This window comes from Sus scrofa, chromosome 6 (assembly GCF_054392235.1).
Source record: "Sus scrofa isolate SSC_HxYL_T2T_F1_AM1 chromosome 6, Sscrofa_HxYL_maternal_Yorkshire_Landrace_v2.0, whole genome shotgun sequence".
NCBI classification, from domain to species: Eukaryota; Metazoa; Chordata; class Mammalia; order Artiodactyla; family Suidae; genus Sus; species Sus scrofa.
Window position 1 is genome coordinate 56,591,115 of NC_139388.1, and position 20,503 is coordinate 56,611,617.

The following is a 20,503-nucleotide window of genomic DNA, read 5'->3' on the forward strand; positions in this document are numbered from 1 at the left end:
AGCAAATGGGAAGGAAAGTACACACTAATTTGTCTCCTGTAGCCACACTTCGCTCTTCTCTGGGTGCCCAGGTTCTATTACCATCATTTTAGAGCTCAGATAGCCCCTCCTCCAGGACGCCCTCCCTGACCCTCAAGCTAAGTCAGGTGCTTCCTCTGAACTCCCCTCCTCCCAGCCCTGGCCACTCTGCATCATCACCATCTGGAGACAGGTCTGTCTCTGCCACTGGATTCTGAACCCCAGGATCCCAGGGCCAGAGCTGTCTCAGTTATGGTCATGTCCCCAGTTTCAACCAGCACAGGACCAGGGGTGTTTGGAAGAATGAATAAATGAACAGAGAAAAGTTCATTGCTTAAGGTGTGGGTGGCGCTGTGGCAGGGAGTAGGCAGATGAGGAAAGAAAAAGTGGGTAGAATCATTCAAGGGATGAGAAAGGTGGGCCTCAGGAATTCTAAGAACCTCCAACGCAGGAGGGAGGAGAGAAGAGAGGTCAGGCCAGCTGTTCCGGGACACTGGAGTCCAGTCTTTGCCCTATAACCTCTTACCTGTGCCTTTAAGTAAAGGACTTCTTTTGGCTCAGTTTCCTCATCTGTAAAATAGGTGTCCTAGAAGGAGCCAGCTGCTTTCTGGGGCTGTTGGGCGATTAAGTAAATTCAGGATCTTGGGAGTTCCCGTCGTGGCGCAGTGGTTAACGAATCCGACTAGGAACCATGGGGTTGCGGGTTCGGTCCCTGCCCTTGCTCAGTGGGTTAACGATCCGGCGTTGCTGTGAGCTGTGGTGTAGGTTGCAGAGGCGGCTCGGATCCTGCGTTGCTGTGGCTCTGGCGTAGGCCGGTGGCTACAGCTCCGATTGGACCCCTAGCCTGGGAACCTCCCTATGCCTCGGGAGCAGCCCAAGAAATAGCAACAACAACAACAACAAAAAAGACAAAAGACAAAAAAAAAATAAAATAAAATAAAAATTCAGGATCTTGGAACACTCTGGGGAGGCCAGAGCCCGGAACCCCTTCACATCCACATACCCCACATAGCCTCACCCCACCCCTGGCACTCCACACACACTCAGTAGGGGTGAGGAGGGACGCCGGATCCCCCACGGTGGCCCCAAGCTTTGCACGTGCCTCAGCTCCCCTGAAAGCACAGGCACCACCACCACAGTCACCGCGTTTATTAGATTCATACTTTGGCGGGGGAGGGCAAGGGCACGGTCAACTGTCGAGAGGGCTCAGAGCAGGACGCAGAAGAGGCGCTTGTCGCGGAAGGGGTTCTCTGCGGCGGGTACCGGCGTCACCAGTGGGTCGTCTTTGGCGTGAGCCTCGCAGAAGGCCAGGAGCTCAGCGGCCGCCTGCGACACCTGCAGGTGTAGGAGTGGAGGTGTTCAAGCCGCGAGGCCGGCCCGGCCCCGCCCTTCCCCGCCCCGCCCCGTGCTTTGCCTGGGCCCCACCTCTGGCCGGGCCCGCCCCTTACCAGGCCGGGCCCCTCCCATTATCCCCGAGCCCACCATTTGGGCCCCCCTCAGGTCTGGCCCCGCCCCTTCTCAGGCCCTGCCCCTTGCCTTGGCCCCTCTAATCTCTTTGACCAGTCCGTGCCCACCCCCACGCGGGTCTGACCCCGCCCCTTCTCTGCCCCCCCCCCCGCCCCGCCCAGGCTGGTTCCGAAAGGGATCTTCGCCGACGCTTCTTTCTTCTCCCCCCCCCCCCCCCCCCCCCCCCCGCCTCCCTGCCCAGCTCCCGGTACTACTCAGTCCAGGTCCTCGCCTTCCTCCCTGCCCAACCCAGCACCTTCATGCGGTCGATGTTCACCTCCAGCTTCAGCTGTTCCACCGTCTTCCGTGCCTCCGCGATCTTGGCCATGTTGTTGGACATGACTGCAGCGGGGAAAGGGTTAAAAGCCGCCCGGAGTGGGGGCTGAGGGGTAGGCTAGGGCAAAGCCGGGTCCCCAGATAGGGATGGCGGTGGTGGTGGGACCCAGTACCTTAAAGGGCCCACGAATGCGGTGCCCAGAGGCTGGTGGAGGAAGGGAGAGGAAAATAAGAAAAGGGGAGAGAGATGAAGAGACGCACAGGTGGAGGCCCAAGAAGTGGGCGGCGGAAAGAGGGAGAGACGGATGGAGAGGAGAGGGGCAAGAGAAGGGATGGAGGGCTGAGCAGGTGGGGTACCTAGAGGCAGGTGGAGAGAGGAACAGGGAGCGGAGAGGGCAGGCAGGAGGGAAGCACAGATGGGAGGCTGAGAGACAGTGCAGAAGACGGAAGGACAGGGCCACAGGTGTTGGATCAGGATCCAGGGAGATCCAGGTGTCCTCACCTCCTGGGGATAGAGCGTGAGCCAGGAGGGGGGACCTCCGCAGGCCAATTAGCGGTGGTTCCAGGGAGAACAAGGAATTAAGATCGCGGCGGGAGGGGCGCAGAGGTGGCCTCATTAGGGCCTTGGCAGCAGCTGCCCCCTCCGGCCCCCTCGGCGCCCCCCCCCAAGTCCCTGCCACCTCAAAGGCTCCTCTGCTCATTAGCAGCCGGAGAGAGGCCTGGAGAGGGGGGGCAACCCAGGCAAGACTGGGAGAGAGGCAAAGAGGATGGAGAGAGGGGCAGATAGAGGGGCACTGGAAGGATGAAGTGACAGAGGGAGAGACGAGGCACAGGGGTAAATAAAGAGACTGAGGAGGGATAGAAAGATGGAGATATGGCAGAGGGACGAAGTGATGGAGGGAGGAGAGAGGGGGGAGACAAATAGAGTAAAGAAAGGGGTGGCGTGAAACGGGGAGAGAAGCACAAAGGGGACAAAGGGAGAGAGGGAGGATAGAGAAGGGGAGATGGATGGGTTGGGGAAGGATGGAGGGAGACAAATGGAGCAGAGAGGAAGCAACAGTGATAGAGGGGGAGAAAAAGGCACAGAAGAGATGAAGGGACAGGGGACAGAGAGGGAGATGGAGGGGAGATGGAATGAAGAAGGGGGACATGGAAGGACAGAGGGCGAGAGAGGCTGACAGAGATGCAGACGTAGAAAGTCATTCATTCACTCCCAGGCAGAGGGACGAGGTGTGGGGACAAGGACGGGAGCCTCCTACCTGTTGCTGTTCGGGGCTAGGATGGTGAGCGGGTGGCAGAGGCTGGGATGCAGCGTCTGGGTCCCCTCCCCCCCGCCTGCCCCGCCCCCTCTCTGGGGGCACAGCCCCTGAAGACCCGCCTCCTCCAGCTACCTCCACCACCATCCCCATAGCCCTAGCCTCCTCCAGTCTGTCTGTCCGAGTCCTCTTGTTACATCTGCCTGTCTGTCCATTCTCCTCTCTGTGTCTTCTGTTCTCTGTGTCTCCCCCTTCCTCTGTCTCTCTTGCAGTGTCCTCTTTCAGTCTCTTGCACATACACTCACACACTCACTCACAGGTAAAGACAGTCTCAAGAGGTGCCCCATGCCCTGCTACATTTATTCCACCATCACACGCATCTCCTGTGGGTCCCCCACAGCCTCTCACCCATTACATACGCCCTGCCACTCTGTCACAGCCACCCCCTGAGTGTCACCCCATCCCAGACAACCCCGCTCAGCACGCAGACTCACACTCACGGTCCCTGGCAGAGAGAGGCATAATATCTTGCTGTGTCACAGGATGCTGCTACCATCTCCTGAATCACCTGTGCTCCACACAAAACCTCCCACAGCGCTGAAGGCACACGGTCTTTCGAAATGCCACACAGCCATTCACAATCTCTCCTAGTGCAACCCATCATCGCCAGTGACATCCTACACAACCACGGTCAGAAAGACCATCTCAGAGGGTCAAGTGGGCACACACGGTTCCACGCAGTGTCGCACACAGTCTCTCAAGATGTCTTGCCAAGCTTCACAATCTGTGTCACACACAGTTGTCACCCTCATGCAGCAATCTCCCGGTGTCACACACTTACCCACAGAAGTTCTCTCTCGCACACTCATCTGAGTGCCCCGGACAGTTGCACACGCTCTCACAACTGTCATGACACGGGGCCAGTCTCTCAGTCTCCCCGTGTCACACACAGTCACATCCAGCTTCTCACACATCATCAGTGTGGCTGACATATCCTGTCTCACACTCACAGGGTCACTGGGTCACACCCAGCCCCCCCAGACCTCCCACGCTGCTTTCTCACGCCATAAATTAGTGGATCACACTCATTCATTCTTGCCCTCCCTCACACATCATCTACCCGTGTGACACACACAATGCTCCTGTCCTCACCATGTTGCACAATGTCACACATGATCTCTAGCTCACATATGTTCTCTTGATGTCGCAGAGAGTCCCCCAAAGTGTCTCAAGCACACCCAATATCATGGTGTTACACACAGTCGCTTATATGTCATCTAGGTCCCCTCACATACACAGTCACACACAATTTCGTGTAACATGATTTCACAGTCATACCCAAATTCTTGTCACAGAAAGTCTCACAAGGTCACTCAGCCACACACAACCTCTGCATCACGCGCGATCTCAAGGTAATGCACACTCACGCAGTGAGTCTCATGGCATCACACACCACCTTGCAGTGTCACCCACAGACACCCACTGCGTCATACACTAAGCACACCCCTGTGGGCTCACACACTCAGCCCTCTGTCCTCTTCTGACAACCCTCTGGCGGCCACACGGGGGCGCCCACGGCCCACCGAGCCGCCCACCCCACCGTCACCAAAGCTGCAGGAAGAGGTGGAAACCCAGAGGGCAAAGCAGACGCGAGAAAGAGACGAAGAAAGGTGGACAGAGCTAGAGAGAGAGCGTTGAAGATGGACACAGAAATTAAGAGAAGGGGGATAGAAATGCAGAGAGAGACAGAAAGGGACAGCGGACGGAAATTTGGAGAGATAATAGACCTAGGGAACTGAGAGAGACAGAGACAGGCAGAGTGTTGCAGAGAGAGACAAAAGCAGAGACATGCGGGGTACGGGAGAGACAGACAGAAAAGTAGAGTCAGAAATAGTGACCGAGAAACACAGAAACCCAGAGACACACAGGCGGGTAAAGAGACAGACACCGCAGACTGCGCCCTCCACAGGGGACCTGACAGCGGAGGCGGGGCCCGAAGGGGCGTGGCCTCGGGGGGCGGCTGAAGGGGCGTGGTGGTTTGGGGGCCGGGCTTAAGTGGGCGTGTTCGGGGCGTGTCTAGGGCGTGGCCTGAGTGCGACTTGGACTTGCGCGAGGGAAGGGTCTGGGTCTTGGGACTCGCGATCAGACCTTGCCACACCGGAGGGGCCGAGCCAGAGTCCTGGGAAGAGGCAGAGATGGAGAGAGCAGCGTCTCTACCACAGTCAGCCCATCCCGATTCGGTTTTTACCGATCGGACAGGGAAGTGAGACCAGCTGGGAGGGGACCCTGGCCCAGATCCCTGGTAGAGATTTGATGGGAGGTGTCAGATCCTTGGTTCCCCTCTCCCCTCCCCCGAGGGATCCCCCAGGCCAGGTGGGGGAGGGGAACCAGGCTCACATCTGGAAAGCATCAGGCGCGCCGGACGTGCCAGGGCATGGGGCCCGGCTGCGGAAGAACGGAGGGGAGCTGGGGCGCCCCCGTCCTCCTCCCTTAGCGGGGTCGGCCGGCGCCGGGGAGGGGCCTGGGATTACGCCGAACCTCGGCGCCTCCCGCAGCTGGTTTCCATCAGCAGTTTTGGCCCGGTCAGCCCCTGAGGAGGAAACACAACTTAGAGCTGGGAAGACAGGGTGACGACCTAATCTCCCTTCTCTCTGTCGGATGGCAGCCAGAGGCTGGGGGCGGGGGAGGCAGATGGGCGGACACTGCCTGAACCGAGTGTAACCTTCATTTCTCTTCCGAGCTGCGGACCTTTCCACCAAACGCATAACCTTAGTCACCAGATGTGCAATCCTGCCCTGTGATGCACAGGAATCCCCCAGCTTCATGACAATGGTACTCCTGTCCCCATTTTCTGGAGGGAGAAACTGAGATCCTAGATTCCGGTTCCGTTTCTGACTTTAATTATTCAGGAAACGTGCAACGAATGCCAACAGTAACTCTAGTATCCAATGCCCAACCCCTACTGAACCTGGAAGTCTGGCGTATCTCAAACTCAGTGGTTTTCAAAATCTGTCCACAATCCAGTCACTTCTCACCTCCTCTGCTGCCCCCAGTCTGGTCCAGGTACCAAGCTCTCCAGCTTGGGCTATTATAGTCACTGGTCACTGGGTTTCCAGCTTCTGCCTCTGTTTCCTTCAGCCTGTTCCCCACAGAGCAGCCAGAGGGACCTTGTTTAAAACAAAGTCCCCAGATACTAATAGCAAGCATTAGTGAGAACATGGAGATACTGGAATGCTCATATGCCACCAGTGGGAATATAAAATGATGCTGCCATTTTAGAAAACAGTCTAGCAGATCCTCAAAAGATTATACAAGATTTACCAGATGATCCAGCAATTCCACTCCTAGGTATCTACCTAAGACAAATGAAAACATATGTTCAAACAACACCTTGCACACGAATGTTCATAGCAAGCATTATCATGATAGCCCCAAAATGGAAACAACGCAAATGCCCATCAACTGATGAATGAATAACCTCAATGTGTATATCCAAAAAGCGGGATATCATTTGACAATGAAAATAAATGAAATAATGACACAAGCTACAACATGGATGAACTCTGACAACATGCTATGTGAAAGAAACAGTTACAGAAGACCACATATTGCACAATTCCATTTTTATGTCCAGAACAGGGAATTCCATAGAGACAAAAGAGGATCAGTGGTTGCCAGGGACTGAGGAGACTGGAGGATGACAGGTAAGGGGTACAGATTTGCTGCTTGGGGTAATGAAAATGTGTTGAAATTTACTGTGGTGATAGTATAGTCACAGCACTACTCTGTGATTGTAAGAAAAAGCCACTGATAAGGAGTTGCCATGGTGGCTCAGTGGTTAATGAACCTGACTAGTATCCATGAGGATGTGGGTTCGATCCCTGGCCTTGCTCAGTGGATCTGGTGTTGCTGTGAGCTCTGGTGTAGGGTGGCAGCTACAGCTCCCATTCGACCTCTAACCTGGGAACCTCCATATGCCACGGGTGTGGCCCTAAAAAAAAAAGCCATTGATAAAACATTGATAGGAGTTCTCTGGTAGCTTAGTGGGTTAAGGATCCAGCATTGTCACTGCTGTGGCACATATTTGATCCGTGGCCCAGGAACTTCCTCATGCTATGGGAACACCCAAACAAACAAACAAATTGATAAAGGACATCAAAGAAGACATAAATAAGGAGTTACCGTTGTGGCACAGTGGAAACAAACCTGACTGGGAACCATGAGGTTGCAGGGTCCATCCCTGGCCTCGCTCAGTGGGTTAAGGATCCGGCGTGGTGAGGTGAGCTGTGGTGTAGATCGCAGATGCGGCTTGGATCTGGTGTTGCTGTGGCTGTGGTGTAGGCCGGCAGCTGTAGCTCTGATTGGACCCCTAGCCTGGGAACCTCCATGTGTGTGGCCCTAAAAAGAAAAAACAAACAAACAAAAGACATAAATAAATGGAAAGATATCCCATGTTCATGGATTGGAAGACTTAATATTGTTAAAAAGTCCATATTACCCAAAGCAACCTACAGATTCGATACAATCCCTATCAAAATTCCAATGGAATTTTTCACGGAAATAGAGCAAACAATCCTAAAATGTGTGCGGAACCACAAAAAAGCCTGAATAGCCAATGCAATCCTGAGAAAGAAATACAAAACTGGAGGAGTTCCTATTGCGGCTCAGCAGTAACGCACCCAGCTAGTATCATGAGGATATGGGTTTTGTCCCTGGCCTCACTCAGCCATGAGCTGTGGAGTAGGTCACAGACTCGGCTCCAATCCTGAGTTGCTGTAGCTGTGGTGTAGACCCCTAGCCTGGGAACCTCCATATGCCACAGGTTCCCCCCTGAAGAGAAAAATAAATAAGTAAATAAATTTTTTTTTAAAAAAAAGAAAATATGGACATTCCTGTCATGGCTCAGTGGTAACAAAACTGACTTGGATCCATGAGGATGCAGGTTTGATCTCTGGCCTTGCTCAGTGGGTTAAGAACCTGGCATTGCCGTGAGCTGTGGTGTAGGTTGCACAGCTCAGATCCTGCATTGCTCTGGCTGTGGTGTAGGCTGGCAGCTATAGCTCTGATTTGACCCCTAGCCTGGGAACCTCCACATGTTGCGAGTGTGGCCCTAAAAAGACAATAAATAAATAAATAAATTTAGATGAAAAGTGGAGTTCCTTAGTGGCCTAGCAGGTTAAGGATCCAGCATTGTCATTGCTGTGGCATGGGTTCAATCCCTGGCTCAGGAACATCATGCCATAGATGTGGCCAAAAAATAAATAAATTTAGATAAAATAAGCAAATTCCTAGAATACAACTTAGTAAAACTGACGTAAGAAATAGAAAAGCATTACAAAATAAAAAGGAAAAGCTAAATAATACTATTCAATTCTTTTTTTTTTTTTTTTTTTTTTTTTGTCTTTTTGCCTTTACTAGGGCCACTCCCGCAGCATATGGAGATTCCCAGGCTAGGGGTCTAAGCGGAGCTGTAGCTGCCAGCCTATGCCAGAGCCACAGCAACTCGGGATCCAAGCCGCATCTGCAGCCTACACCACAGCTCACGGCAACGCCGGATCATTAACCCACTGAGCAAGGCCAGGGATCAAATCCACAACCTCTTGGTTCCTAGTCGGATTCGTTAACCACTGAGCTACAACGGGCACTCCCAATTCTTAATTTTTATTTTATTTTATTTTATTTTTTTGCCTAGGGCATGTGGAATTTCCTGGGCCAGGAATAGAACCTGTGCTACAGCAGAGACCCTAGCCACTGCAGTGACAACACTGGATTCGATTTTTCTTTTGTTTTGTCTTTTTGCTATTTCTTGGGCCGCTCCCGCGGCATATGGAGGTTCCCAGGCTAGGGGTCCAATCGGAGCTGCAGCCACCGGCCTACGCCAGAGCCACAGCAACGCAGGATCCGAGCCGTGTCTGCAACCTACACCACAGCTCATGGCAACGCCGGATCATTAACCTACTGAGCAAGGGCAGGGACCGAACCCGCAACCTCATGGTTCCTAGTAGGATTCGTTAACCACTGCACCACAACGGGAACTCCACAACGCTGGTTTCGTAACCTGCTGCACCACAAAGAAACTCCAATACTATTCGATTCTTAATTAACATCCTTCCCACATAGAAATCTTAAGGTACAGATAACAAAGATATTGATAAATGATGCATACACATGGTTCAAGTTATGTAAATATAGTTTTACTCATATAGAGTATAACTACACTTATATACATATAGTTACATATATTTATATACTTATAGGTTCATATATGTATGTAAACACATGAGAAAACATACAAGAATGCACATCAGGGTGATTATGATAACTTCTGAGAGAAGGGATCTGGAACTGTCCCTTTACATATTTTTATTTTGTTTATTTTTGCTTTTTTTTTAAGGGCTGCATGTGCAGCATATGTAAGTTCCCAGGCTAGGGGTAGAATCAAAGCTACAGCCGTTGGCCTACACCATAGCCACAGCCACAGCCACATGAGATCCAAGCTGCATCTGCAACCTACACCACAGCTCATGGCAATGCCGGATCCTTAACCCACGGAGTGAGGCCAGGGATCAAATCCGCATCTCATGGATACTTGTCGGGTTAATTACTGCTGAGCCACAACGGGAACTCCAGTTTTTATTTTTTAAAAGTTTTCATTATTTTCATTTTTCTGAAACCATATTTATAACCAAACAAAACTCAAAACTCAATCAGAGGTCAGATTCATGGAAGTAAAATATTCAATGGCAAGAAAATACTATTGAGACCTACCTTGGGATCTGCCACCTGTTCTGGACACAACCATATCCAAAGCAAACAGTAGGTGCTCAATAAATTAGTCCAAAGGAAAAGCCCATTTGACCACAGAAGGAGAGTCCACCACCATGTATGTAACACTGTGCATTTATTTACAAAGAGGTTAGAGAAACACAGATTCTGGCCCCCCTGTGCACTGGGGAGTCACCATCGTCATAATAAATACAGTAATTTTTTAAAAAAGAAAAAAATACTGGATTGGAACAGCTGAGGGTCATCCTGAGCTCCCCCTACTCCCTCTCACAGGGGGTGCCACGTGATAGAAGCCATCTTCCTTCCCCTCTTCGACCTCCATAACTGTCCAGGGATGGAGGTGAAAGAGTCTCTCCAGGTATTACCAACTCCTACTTGACCCTCAAAACCCCAAAGTCAGTGCTCCTCTTCCCTTCCCAGGGCACTCTGCAGGCACCGTCTGGGTCAGACACAGCATCGCTGTCCAGAGTGCCAAGAGGATATTCCAAGGGGCCAGGGACATGAAGGGGGGCACTTTGTGAATGAGGAGGGGTGACATATCTGGGGATGGCAAAGAGGAATAAGAGGGCTCAGCGAGAGACATGAAGGTAGACAAACAGACTAAGTGTCTAAACTAAAATGGGGAAATCCAAACTGAATTACCCCTTCTGCATACCATAGTACACCCACAGTACAGATGAAGAAAGTGAGGCCTACGGAAAGGGAACTTTCTTGCCCAAGGGCTGGCAGTGCACTGGGTCAAACAGGGCTCCTCCCCCATTCCTCCCAGTGGTGGAGGGGGAGCCTTTTCAGCCAAGACTGCAGTTGTATGGGACTTTGAGGAAGGGTCTTTGGAAGCAGAGAAACATGGTGGTCTTTGGAAGGGAGGTGTAGAAGGATCAGTGATTGGGGGGTGTGGTGGTGCAGAGGCCATGAAGGGGGAGCCCAAGCAAACCCCTAAACTCACACTGTAGTCATGACCTTGAGAGAACCCGAACGGAAACGCAGTATCTTCTTCTTGAGCGCGTGGGAAGCCTTGATCTTCACAAAGACTTTGGCGGGGCCCGCGGGCGCCCCTCCACCTGCACCACCCACTGGCCCGGAGGCCGCGGTGGCTGCCACCAGCTGCTGCGGCCACACGAGGCCACCGCTGCCATCAGAGTCGCTGGATGCGGAGCTGAAGGCAGGCGACTCCCCCTCGCTGGCGCTCGATTCACTCTCCCCGTAGCCGCCGCCGACACCGCCGGTCGGGCCCCGGCGTCCGAGGGGCCCCAGGCGCCCGGCCGAGCACTCTGAGTCGCTGCCCGCGCAGCCGTAGAGCAGACGGCGCTGAGGAGCTGACGGGGATGGGCCGGGCCCCGGGCCTCGGGCGGCAGGGCCGCGGGGCCGGCCTCGGCGACCATCGGCAGCGTCGATTTCAGCGGTGGAGCGCCAGCGGCGGCAGGACCCTGCGGCCTGGGCCGCGAGCGTGGGAGCTGGACCGCGGCGGGGCCGCGGCGGCCGAGGGTCTTCTCGTTCGGCTGTAGGGTACTTGGGGGGGCCGGGAGGAACCGCTGTGGCGCGGCCCAGAAGGCTGGTCTCCGACTGGGAGCGCGAGGCCTTGCGAGCCCTGGGTGAGCCCCGGCGGCCCGAGCTCTCGGTCATGCGTCCGCGGCGGCCCGCAGCCCGGGGACGCTCCCGAGGTGGGGACTGCTCCACACTGCGGCCCCGGGTCAGTGGGGGCGGTTTGCGGCGCGCCGCGCGGCCGGGGAGGCCGCGGGTGGCGGCCTGTGCTCCCGGGATGTACTGCGCCTTCACCAGGCGACCCTCCGCCGGGCTGTCAGGGGGCGAGGGGACAACGGGCGGCGCGGCGAGTTCGGGGGCCGCCTCCGACTCCCACGGTGAGGCCCACGCGCGGCCCAAGGGGGCCGGGCTGGCGGGACGGCCCCCCGCGCGCTCCACCGGGGGCTCGGGCGCGGGCCGCGCGCCTCCGGGGGGCGGGGACGCGTCGGGAGGCCGCTGGCGCACGCTGTTCTGGCGCCGCGGGCCCCCGTCCGCGCCCCCGGGACTTGTCCGGGGCTGGCCCGCCCCCCGGCGGCGGCGCCTGCGCAGGAGCGCCGAGATGTAGCCGTCCAGGGGCCGCCCCGCGCCCGCCGCATCCGGCGAGTCGGGGGGCGGGCGGCCGCAAGGCCGCGGGCTGCGCAGGGCCACGGCGTGCAGGGGGCTGGGCGTCAGGAAAGGCCCCGCGCGGGCCCGCCGCTCGGCGGAGGAGCAGGCCTCCGGGCCCGCAGACCCCGCTGCCGATGGGTAGGGCGCCGAGAAGGACCGCGGCACGGCCGCCCGAGGGCCCACCGCCTCGGGTGCGCTGGGACTGGCGTCTCCTAGAGGAGGAAGGCAAAAAGGGAAGAGTGGAGAGGCTCTCGAAGCCCTTTCTCAGTGAGCCTAGGAGGGGCCAATTGCCTTCTGCCTGCCCTACCCTCCCACTCCCCTTAAAAACCAACAAAACCCCTGCTCTCACCCCTTCCCGCATACCAGGTTCATAACGAAATCTTCACAGTAGCCTACAAGACCCTTCCTGGTCTGTCCTGCCTCTGCGTCTCTGACCTCCTACCCCTCTATTTTTTTTAGCCTACAAGACCCTGCCTGGTCTGTCCTGCCTCTGCGTCTCTGACCTCCTACCCCTCTATTTTTTTTTTTTTTTTTTTTAGGGCTGCCTTCACGGCATATGGAGGTTCCCAGGCTAGGGGTCTAATCAGAGGTGTAGCCACCGGCCTAGACCATAGCCACAACAACGTCAGATCCAAGCTGTGTCAGCGACCTACACCACAGCTCACAGCAACGCCGGATCCTTAACCCCCTGAGCGAGGCCAGGGATAGAACCCGCAACCTCATGGTTCCTAGTCAGATTCGTTTCCACTGCCTCACGACGGGAACTCCTATATTTTACTTGTTTATTTATCTTGGTTTATGAACACAGGGATTTCTTTTTTCTTTTTCTTTCTTTTTTTTGTTTTTTTTGGTCTTTTTGCCTTTTCTAGGGCCGCTCCCACGGCATATGGAGGTTCCCAGGCTAGGTAGGGGTCTAATCGGAGCTGTAGCCGCCAGTCTACGCCAGAGCCACAGCAATACGGGATCTGAGCTGCGCCTGCAACCTATGCCACAGCTCACAGCAACGCTGGATCCTTAACCCATTGAGCAAGGCCAGGGATTGAACCCGCCACCTCATGGTTCCTAGTCGGATTCGTTAACCACTGCACCACAACGGGAACTCCAACACAGGAATTTCTTTCCTGCCATATCCCTGACCCCTGGGATAGCAACTCAGAAACTTACTTGAATAAATAACAGCACTTTCTATTTACTGCCAAGTTTGATGCCTTAGGGCAGAGGCTCAATGCATATTAAAACTTCGTACCACAAAGGTACTGTTATTATTCCCACTTTCACAGATGGAGAAACAGAGGCCCAGTAAAAAGCTCAAAAATCACACCCAAAGGGAATGTCACAGCCAGAATTCGAATCCAGGTCGGTCTGACTCCAGATCCTTGTGCTCAAAAGCATCCTTAGTGTCCATGCCCTGGTTCTCCGGGCCCAACCCCACCCCCCTTACCTAGAGACTTGGGCCTCTCACTGGCATAGATGCCCCGGGGTTCAGAGGGACCCAGGCGTCCATAGGAGCCAGATCCGGAGAAGCCACTGTCCCCACAGAAGGTCGAAGGTGGTGAGTCTGGACCTCCTGTGGAGCTGGGGTCTTCATAGAAGCCTGGATTCCAAAGAGAAAAGGAGAGACAATTGGGGGGGGAGGGGCAGGAGGGAGGATGGGGGAGGGAGGAGATCAAGCAGCAGAGAGTGGGGACCCGGAGAAACAGGAGACAGTGGGAAAGATTGGGGTGTCCCAGGCAGATCCCACTGTCTCCATCCATGCTCACCTGAGCTGCGCCCGCTCTCCTGCTCCAGGCCCCCAGACTCCAGGCTCAGGTCTCCCAGCTGCTGGCCCAGGTCCCAGATGAGCCCGGGTAAGGCCTCCTGAGGACATGGGGACAGCAAGATGGTCAGAAGCCCCCCCCCTCCCCCTGCCCAAGTCTCCTGCTGACTAGTCCCCTATTCTAGGAGCTCGTGGGCAGAATTTCACCTTGACACGGAGGCTCTAATTTCCAAAAGGTAGAAGCGGTACCCAAGTTCCAGGATTCCTTTCAAGAGCTCTGTCCCTTCATCCCATTAGAAAGTCCTTCTGGGGCGTTCCTGTTGCGGCTCGGCAGAAACAAATCCAACTAGTATCCACGAGGATTCGGGTTCGATCCCTGGCCTCGCTCAGTGGGTTAAGGATCTGGCATTTCCATGAGCTGTGGTGTAGGTCACAGACGTGGCTCGGATCCTGTGTTGCTGTGGCTGTTGTGTAGGCCGGCAGCTGCAGCTCTGATTTGACCCCTAGCCCGGAACTTCCATATGCCATGGGTATGGCCCTAAGGAAAAAAAAAAAGTCCTGGCTGTCTAACTCCAGTCCCTCCTATTGCAGCCACCTCTTTCTGTCCTTGGTGTGAGAAATAAAGCTTCAGAAGTCCCCATCCCTTGTCCCCTCCCTATCAGCTGTTCCCTGCATCTTGCGTTCATGGCCCCTTAACCCCTGTTAGAATGTCCCTTTTTTTTTTTTTTTTCGTCTTTTTGCCTTTTCTAGGGCCGCTTTCTGTGGCATATGGAGGCTCCCAGGCTAGGGGTCTAATCGGAGCTGTAGCCACCAGCCTACGCCAGAGCCACAGCAACAGGGGGATCCAAGCTGCGTCTGCAACCTACACCACAGCTCATGGCAACGCCGGATCCTTAACCCACTGAGAGAGGCCAGGGATGGAACCTGCAACCTCATGGTTCCTAGTCGGATTCATTAACCACTGAGCCATGATGGGAACTCCAGAATGTCCCTATTTTGAGTGTAACTTCAAGTCTTCTTGCTGTAAGGGCAGCTCACTGCTACACGCCTGTGTCCAGGACCTAGCAGTTCTCTTCGCCATCTGTTGGTCTGCCTTCTCCCAGACCTGAACTCTCCCTTCTTAGATGCCTCCACCTTCCCCCACTGCCCCATCACCAAAGTCTTCTAAAAGTCTTCCTTGGAGTTCCCGTCGTGGCTCAGTGGTGAATGAATCCAACTAGGAACAATGAGGTTGCAAGTTTGATCCCTGGCCTCGCTCAGTGGGTTGAGGATCCCGGGTTGCCGTGGCTGTGGTGTAGGCCAGTAGCTGTAGCTCTGATTCGACCCCTAGCCTGGGAACCTCCATATGCCACAGGTGCGGCCCTGGGAAATACAAAAATGACAAACAAACAAACAAACAAACACTTCTTCCTTAAGTCTTTCCTGCTGCAGATTGACTCTTTCCCTCATTTGGATAAAACAGGCCGACCACAACTCCTAGACATTTTTGCTCCTCTCGGAAGAAATCCCCCATGCCTTCTGGAAAGTCTTTCTGTGAATCTAGCCTGGTGGCACCACAACGGCGAGGCCCATTGGGTTCCTTCGCTCCCAGCGGGGACCACATCCTTCTGTGGCCCTTCCTCTATTCCCACCCAGAGTGGAGTGTCCACCACAGCTCCTTGTCCCCATGAGAAATCTCTCTTGGGTCTGTCCTAGATCCTTCTTGCTGCAGAAAAAGACCCTTTGCTATCAGATGTGAATAGATGAAGTCAAAAACACTTTACGGGGAATGACTGCGGCTGGTGGCGGGGGAAGGGGCTGAAACAACTCAGATGGGCTCTCCAAGGCACTAGGACTTAACCCCATTTGGCAAAACAGGGCCAGAGTCAGGCCGAGTCTCCCATGGATCTGGGCGAGGCCAGAGGTGGCGGCAGCCTCGGGCTGACGGTTGACCCTCAGACAAAAGCGGCTTGTCTGGACGGCAGGCGGCCGGAGGGAGGGAGGGAGGGAGGAGGGACGCGGAGGGCAGACGCCCAGCCTTGCCTATTTAGGGCAGAAAGACTGGCCGGCTCCCCCGCAGACAAATCTCTCCCCCCACCCAGCTTCCGACTCTAGAGGCTGCGCTTCTGGGCCCCGTCCTCGCCCCTCCCCCCAGAACAGAAGCCCCTCTCTGGGCTTGTTTATGGGAGGAAAGTCAACAAATCCAAATCGTTCCACTTTGGGCTCTTGCCCTGAGTGTACAGAGATGCTCTGGGGTGGTGTCATCTTTGAGCAGAACCCAGGAAGGCAGCTGAACTGTGCAGCAACGGAGGTGGCTAAAAAACATCCAGGGCCGCCCCTGACCCCTGCCCATCGTGCCCTTGCTCATACTGCTGTAGCCACACTGGCCTCCTCAGTTCCCTGAACCCTGCAGGCACGCTCCTACCTCTCTGGGTAGGATGTGTTTCCCCAGCATGTCCTCCTGTCTCACTCCCTTGCTTCCTGCAGGTCGCTCCCGTCTCTGACCCCCCCTTCCAAAATAGCTCCCAATCCTTCTGCCCCTGGGTTGCCCTGCTGTTTCCCCCACAGAGCAGTAGTGACCTCTTGACCTAAAATGATATATCAGGCTGTCCTTGGTTGATCATCTTTCTCACTCGAATGTCAGCCCCAGCCCCAGAAGCCCAGAGCTTTTTGTCTGTTTCGTACACAGTTGCACAGCCCGCCGCCTCCCAACTGCCTAGAATAATAGCACAGTAAAAAGTAGGCACTCAGAAAATGTTTGGGGAATGAATGAATGAACACGGTGGAATACTACACAGCTGTTAAAATGGAATGGGGCAGTTCTATATAGAACCATCACAAAGATCTATCATGGAGTGGAAAAAGAAAAATGCAGAATGTATATATAAGGGTGAATCAGAACTACCTGAGGGCAGGGCATGTGAAAATCTAAATTACTGGGTCCAGGAGTTCCCGTCGTGGCTCAGAGGTTAACAAAACTGACTATCGTCCATGAGGACTCAGGTTCAATCCCTGGCCTTGCTCAGTGGGTTAAGGATTGGGTATTGCTGCGAGCTGTGGTGTAGGTCGAAGACTCAGCTCGACGTTGCTGTGGCTCTGGTGTAGACCGGTGGCTACAGCTCTGATTCGACCCCTAGCCTGGAAACCTTCATATGCCGTGAGTGTGGCCCTAAAGAGACAAAAAAAAAAAAAAAAGAGAGAGAGAGAAAAAAAAAAAATGCTGGATCCAACCACCAAAGGTCCAGATTCCAGGCCTGAGAATTTGCATTTCCAAAAAGTTCCCACATGATGCTGCTGGTCCAGAGGGCCACACTTTGAGAACCACTGCCATGGTCTCTAAGACCTCACCCAAGAAACTGGAATTTGTAAAAAGCAGAGCAAAACTCTATATTTTTTGGTTATGTGTAAGCTGTTTCTGAGCATTGATGCAGAACTAACGCCAGGGTCTCAGTGGCAGTGGTCACAGCGAGAGGGTGCATTTAGGGGTCAAGGGAAGGGTGAGTGGACGGGATGGTGAGATGAAGGGTTTACGGAGGCCTGGCTTGGAGCCAAATTGCCAGGGTTCAAATTCAGCTCTGCCACTTCCCAGGCTGTGTGACCTTGAGCAGGTTACTTCACCTCTCTGGGCCTCAGTTTTCTCATCTGTAACATGGGCATCATTCAACTCCCCCTCCTGTGCAGTTGTTGGGAGGATTAAATGAGTTTAAACAGTGGTTATTTTTAAGCACTTAATCAACGCTGGCTTTTTTTTGTTACATGAAAGCTATGAATTTCCATCAAGGAAAGTATTAAACATGTTTTACATGTGTAATTAGAAATAAAGGAAAAAGATCCCCCCACCACCCCATAAGTTCTGCAGGTCTAATTTCAGTTCTTCCACTGCAAGGACAAGCAGAAGTTAGAAAGATAGACAGCAGAGGGCTCCTCCTCCCCTGTGCCTGGACCCCCCACACCCCCAAGTCAACACCCCCTCCCATTTGTAAGTCTGACCTCATTCCTTCCAGCTGCAAGGGAATGGATGTATCTTTAAAAGACCAGAAGGTCCTTGGCCTGGATCTGGCTCCCTGCCTTCCCACAATGCCCCTCATCCTTTTTTTTTTGGAAGCCCTTCGGAGGCCGTCCGGCTCTGGCAAGTTTAACATGAATGTGATTCGGCGCCCTGGAGACCCCTTGGCCCAAACTTTCCCAGATCTTGCTCTCCCCACTCACATGTCCTTAGTCTGGGTCCAATTCCCTTTATCTCTGTTAGGAAGTCCTTCTGAAAGTCTAACTTAAGTCCTTCTTGCTGAAAGGGGCCCATTTTCCTTGGTGAGAGACAACAGGACTCCTGCCCCCATTCGGGTTTCTTGCCTCTTTTCTCTGAGACACCCCCTATCTCTACCTGCATCCCCCATCATTCCTATTAGAAACGAATCAACTCTGGCTTCAGTCTTTCTTGCTTCAAAGGGTGGGGGGGGGAGAGGAGGAGGAGGGGTAAGTATCACTCGACAGAGGATCAGGGATCAGAGGAGGCCCCGCCCCCTCTTTGGAAGGACCCAGGAACCCCCAGCACCGGAGGAGTTTATATTTAGCGCTTCTCTGCTCCTCCCTCAGTGGCGCTGTCTCCCTCCCGTCGCCTGCCACCGCCTCCTCCCTGACGCTGGGACGGAGCTTTGCTTGGAGATTGGGGGGTGGGGGGCCTGGGGGCGAGGGAAGGCCTCTCCACTACCACTTCGTGGGGTGTGTGTGGGGGGTAACTGAAGGCTGGGAGGACGACAGAGGGGCAGAGGAGGGGGAGACTGAGGCAGAGAGAGGGAGAGGCTGAGGGGCAGGGAGGCAGGACACAGCTGGCCCATCCCCAAGCCTTCTTTTCCTCGGAGGGGTGGGAGGTGCCTTCCCAAGCCCAGCCAGCCTGGGGGGTGGGGAGAGCTGGTGAAGGCCCCCACCACGCGGCTCTAACTTTGGGAGGGGGGGTGGGGCTTCCCACAGCTGTTTCTGTTTCCAGAGAAGAATGTGCAGGGTCCCTCTCCCCGCCGCTGCGGCCCCAGAGTCTGGCTTCAGTCTTCCTCCCCATTCCCCATCTGGGGAGGGGGCAGTCGGGGTCAGCGGCAGGGAGAGCCCCCTCCCCCCTGCTACCTCGGCTCAGGTTTCCCCAAACGGGAAGCTCTGACCACACACAGGCTTGGGGATGGGATCCGCAAGTGGAGCCAGAGTCTGGGGCCTGGCAGGCGGTGGGGGGTGGGAGAGGGACAGGGACTGTGGGGCAGGAGAAGAGAGTGAGGTGCAGAAATGCAAGAAGGGAAGACCAGGCAGACAGAGACAGAGGATGGCAAAAGACAGAGAAAGAGATACAGAAAGTCACAGAGAAATGGCTGTGGGGCGGGGGGGGAGTGCAAGAAACCCAGGAAGACGTCAGGAGAATTAAGAAATGACATAAAGGAGAAAGGTGCGACGATGCTCCTTAAGTCATTCTGGAGACCTTTGGCTTATCTTCCACCCTCAGAGCGCCCAGGGAATCTAGAAGTCAGACCCCCAGGCTGCCTCAATCTGCCACCTCCTGGGTTAACCAGAACTGGGACCAGGTAGGAAAGTGTTACCAGAGGATCAAGATCACCATGGGGTCCTAAAGGGCTGCGAGCTTCCTCTCAGCAGCAATCCCTTCCTCAGGAGGCCCGAGGATCCCCTCCCCCCACCCCGCCCCCTCCGGAGATCTCCAAGCACACTAGGACTTAGGAAGACGGAGCCCTGGTATGGAGGCTGGGAGAGGGGCGTGCTTGGATCCCGCTGTGTGACCTTGGGTGAGTCGCTGGCCCTCTCTGAGCCTCCGTTTTGTTGCTTTCTGAAATGAGAACTATCACCCCCTATCCTCCAAGCAGCAAGAGGACAACGCCTGCCTAACACTCAGCCCGGGCTTGACACATACTTGGCGCCCAGATGGATTCGCTTTGGGGAAGGGGTGTAGGGAATGGGCTTTTGCATCACACGAGGGTCCGGCGGAGGCGATGCAGTCCCCTTCCCCAGTCTGGGGGCAGGGAGGCCTGATCCCACCCGCCGCCCAGACTCTCCAGCCCCACCCCCCCTCTCTTTTCCCCCTCTTCCCTCCCCCACCCGGACGGGTGTCTGAGCATCCAACCGAGACAGAGAGACAGACACAGACGAGGGCAGAGGGACAGACGGACAGGCGGCCCCTCACCAGCTGCTCTTCCAGGGCTGCTGCAGCCCGGCGCGCCGCCGCCGCATCTTCGTCCTCGTCGGCGTCCTCCTCGTCCTCGGCCTCGGCGCCCCCCATTCCGGGCTGGGCCAGCCGCAGCGCCTGCTGCACGCGGTACTCCTGCCTCTCCCGGAGCCAGTGTAACTCGCAGAGCCCGGCCAGGCTGCCCTCCAGCCAGCCCCGCAGCCGACCCCGTTCGGGGCTCACCGGGAACGAGAAGGCCCGGATCATGGCTGCGGCCCCCCGCCCCAGCCCGGCCGGGCCCCGCGGCCACCCCTCTCCCGGTCCCACCTCCCCGCCCCAACAGCCCGCCCGCCCGCCCGCTGGCCCGGCTGTCACCGTCTCATCTGCATAGGCGCCCGTCCATTGGGCCGCCCACCCGCGCCTTATCTGCATGGCCACGCCCCCGGCGACAGAGCAACCATCGCCTATTGGCCGGTACCCTCCCTTTACGAAGATACTCGGCTGTGCACCCGCGCCCCTCAACGCAACGTATGCTCGCAGCTGCCTACTCGCTCGGCTTACCGGCCACCTCGCCTCGCCACGCCCCGCCTCTCGCCTGCCATAGGGCCCTGGCCACGCCCCCACACGTCACAATGAAACAAGTCC

General features: G+C 55.3%; 2 protein-coding genes across 9 annotated transcripts; both read right to left on the reverse strand.

Moving 5' to 3' along the window:
• Positions 1 to 1,152: 1,152 nt before the first annotated feature.
• GNG8 (G protein subunit gamma 8) lies at positions 1,153 to 10,777 on the reverse strand. Of its 8 annotated transcripts, XM_084958849.1 has the most exons (5): positions 5,454 to 10,777; positions 4,983 to 5,235; positions 3,060 to 3,075; positions 1,781 to 1,866; positions 1,153 to 1,353 (listed from the first exon to the last, which is right to left on the reverse strand). In XM_084958849.1, the coding sequence occupies exons 4-5, from the start codon at positions 1,862 to 1,864 to the stop codon at positions 1,225 to 1,227; spliced, it is 213 nt and encodes a 70-aa protein (XP_084814975.1). In that variant the 5' UTR covers positions 1,865 to 1,866; positions 3,060 to 3,075; positions 4,983 to 5,235; positions 5,454 to 10,777; the 3' UTR covers positions 1,153 to 1,224. The 8 variants fall into 8 exon arrangements, with proteins under 8 accessions (XP_084814975.1, XP_084814970.1, XP_020950271.1 ...); XM_084958844.1 differs by lacking the exon at positions 3,060 to 3,075 and having other exon boundaries at positions 3,898 to 5,235; XM_021094612.2 differs by lacking the exons at positions 4,983 to 5,235; positions 5,454 to 10,777 and adding an exon at positions 3,551 to 3,962.
• Positions 9,941 to 20,432, reverse strand: DACT3 (dishevelled binding antagonist of beta catenin 3). Its single transcript, XM_003355955.5, has 4 exons — positions 19,877 to 20,432; positions 13,730 to 13,826; positions 13,411 to 13,563; positions 9,941 to 12,181 (listed from the first exon to the last, which is right to left on the reverse strand). Exons 1-4 carry the CDS (start codon positions 20,288 to 20,290, stop codon positions 10,785 to 10,787), a joined length of 2,061 nt encoding a protein of 686 aa, XP_003356003.2. The 5' UTR covers positions 20,291 to 20,432; the 3' UTR covers positions 9,941 to 10,784.
• Positions 20,433 to 20,503: the final 71 nt, after the last annotated feature.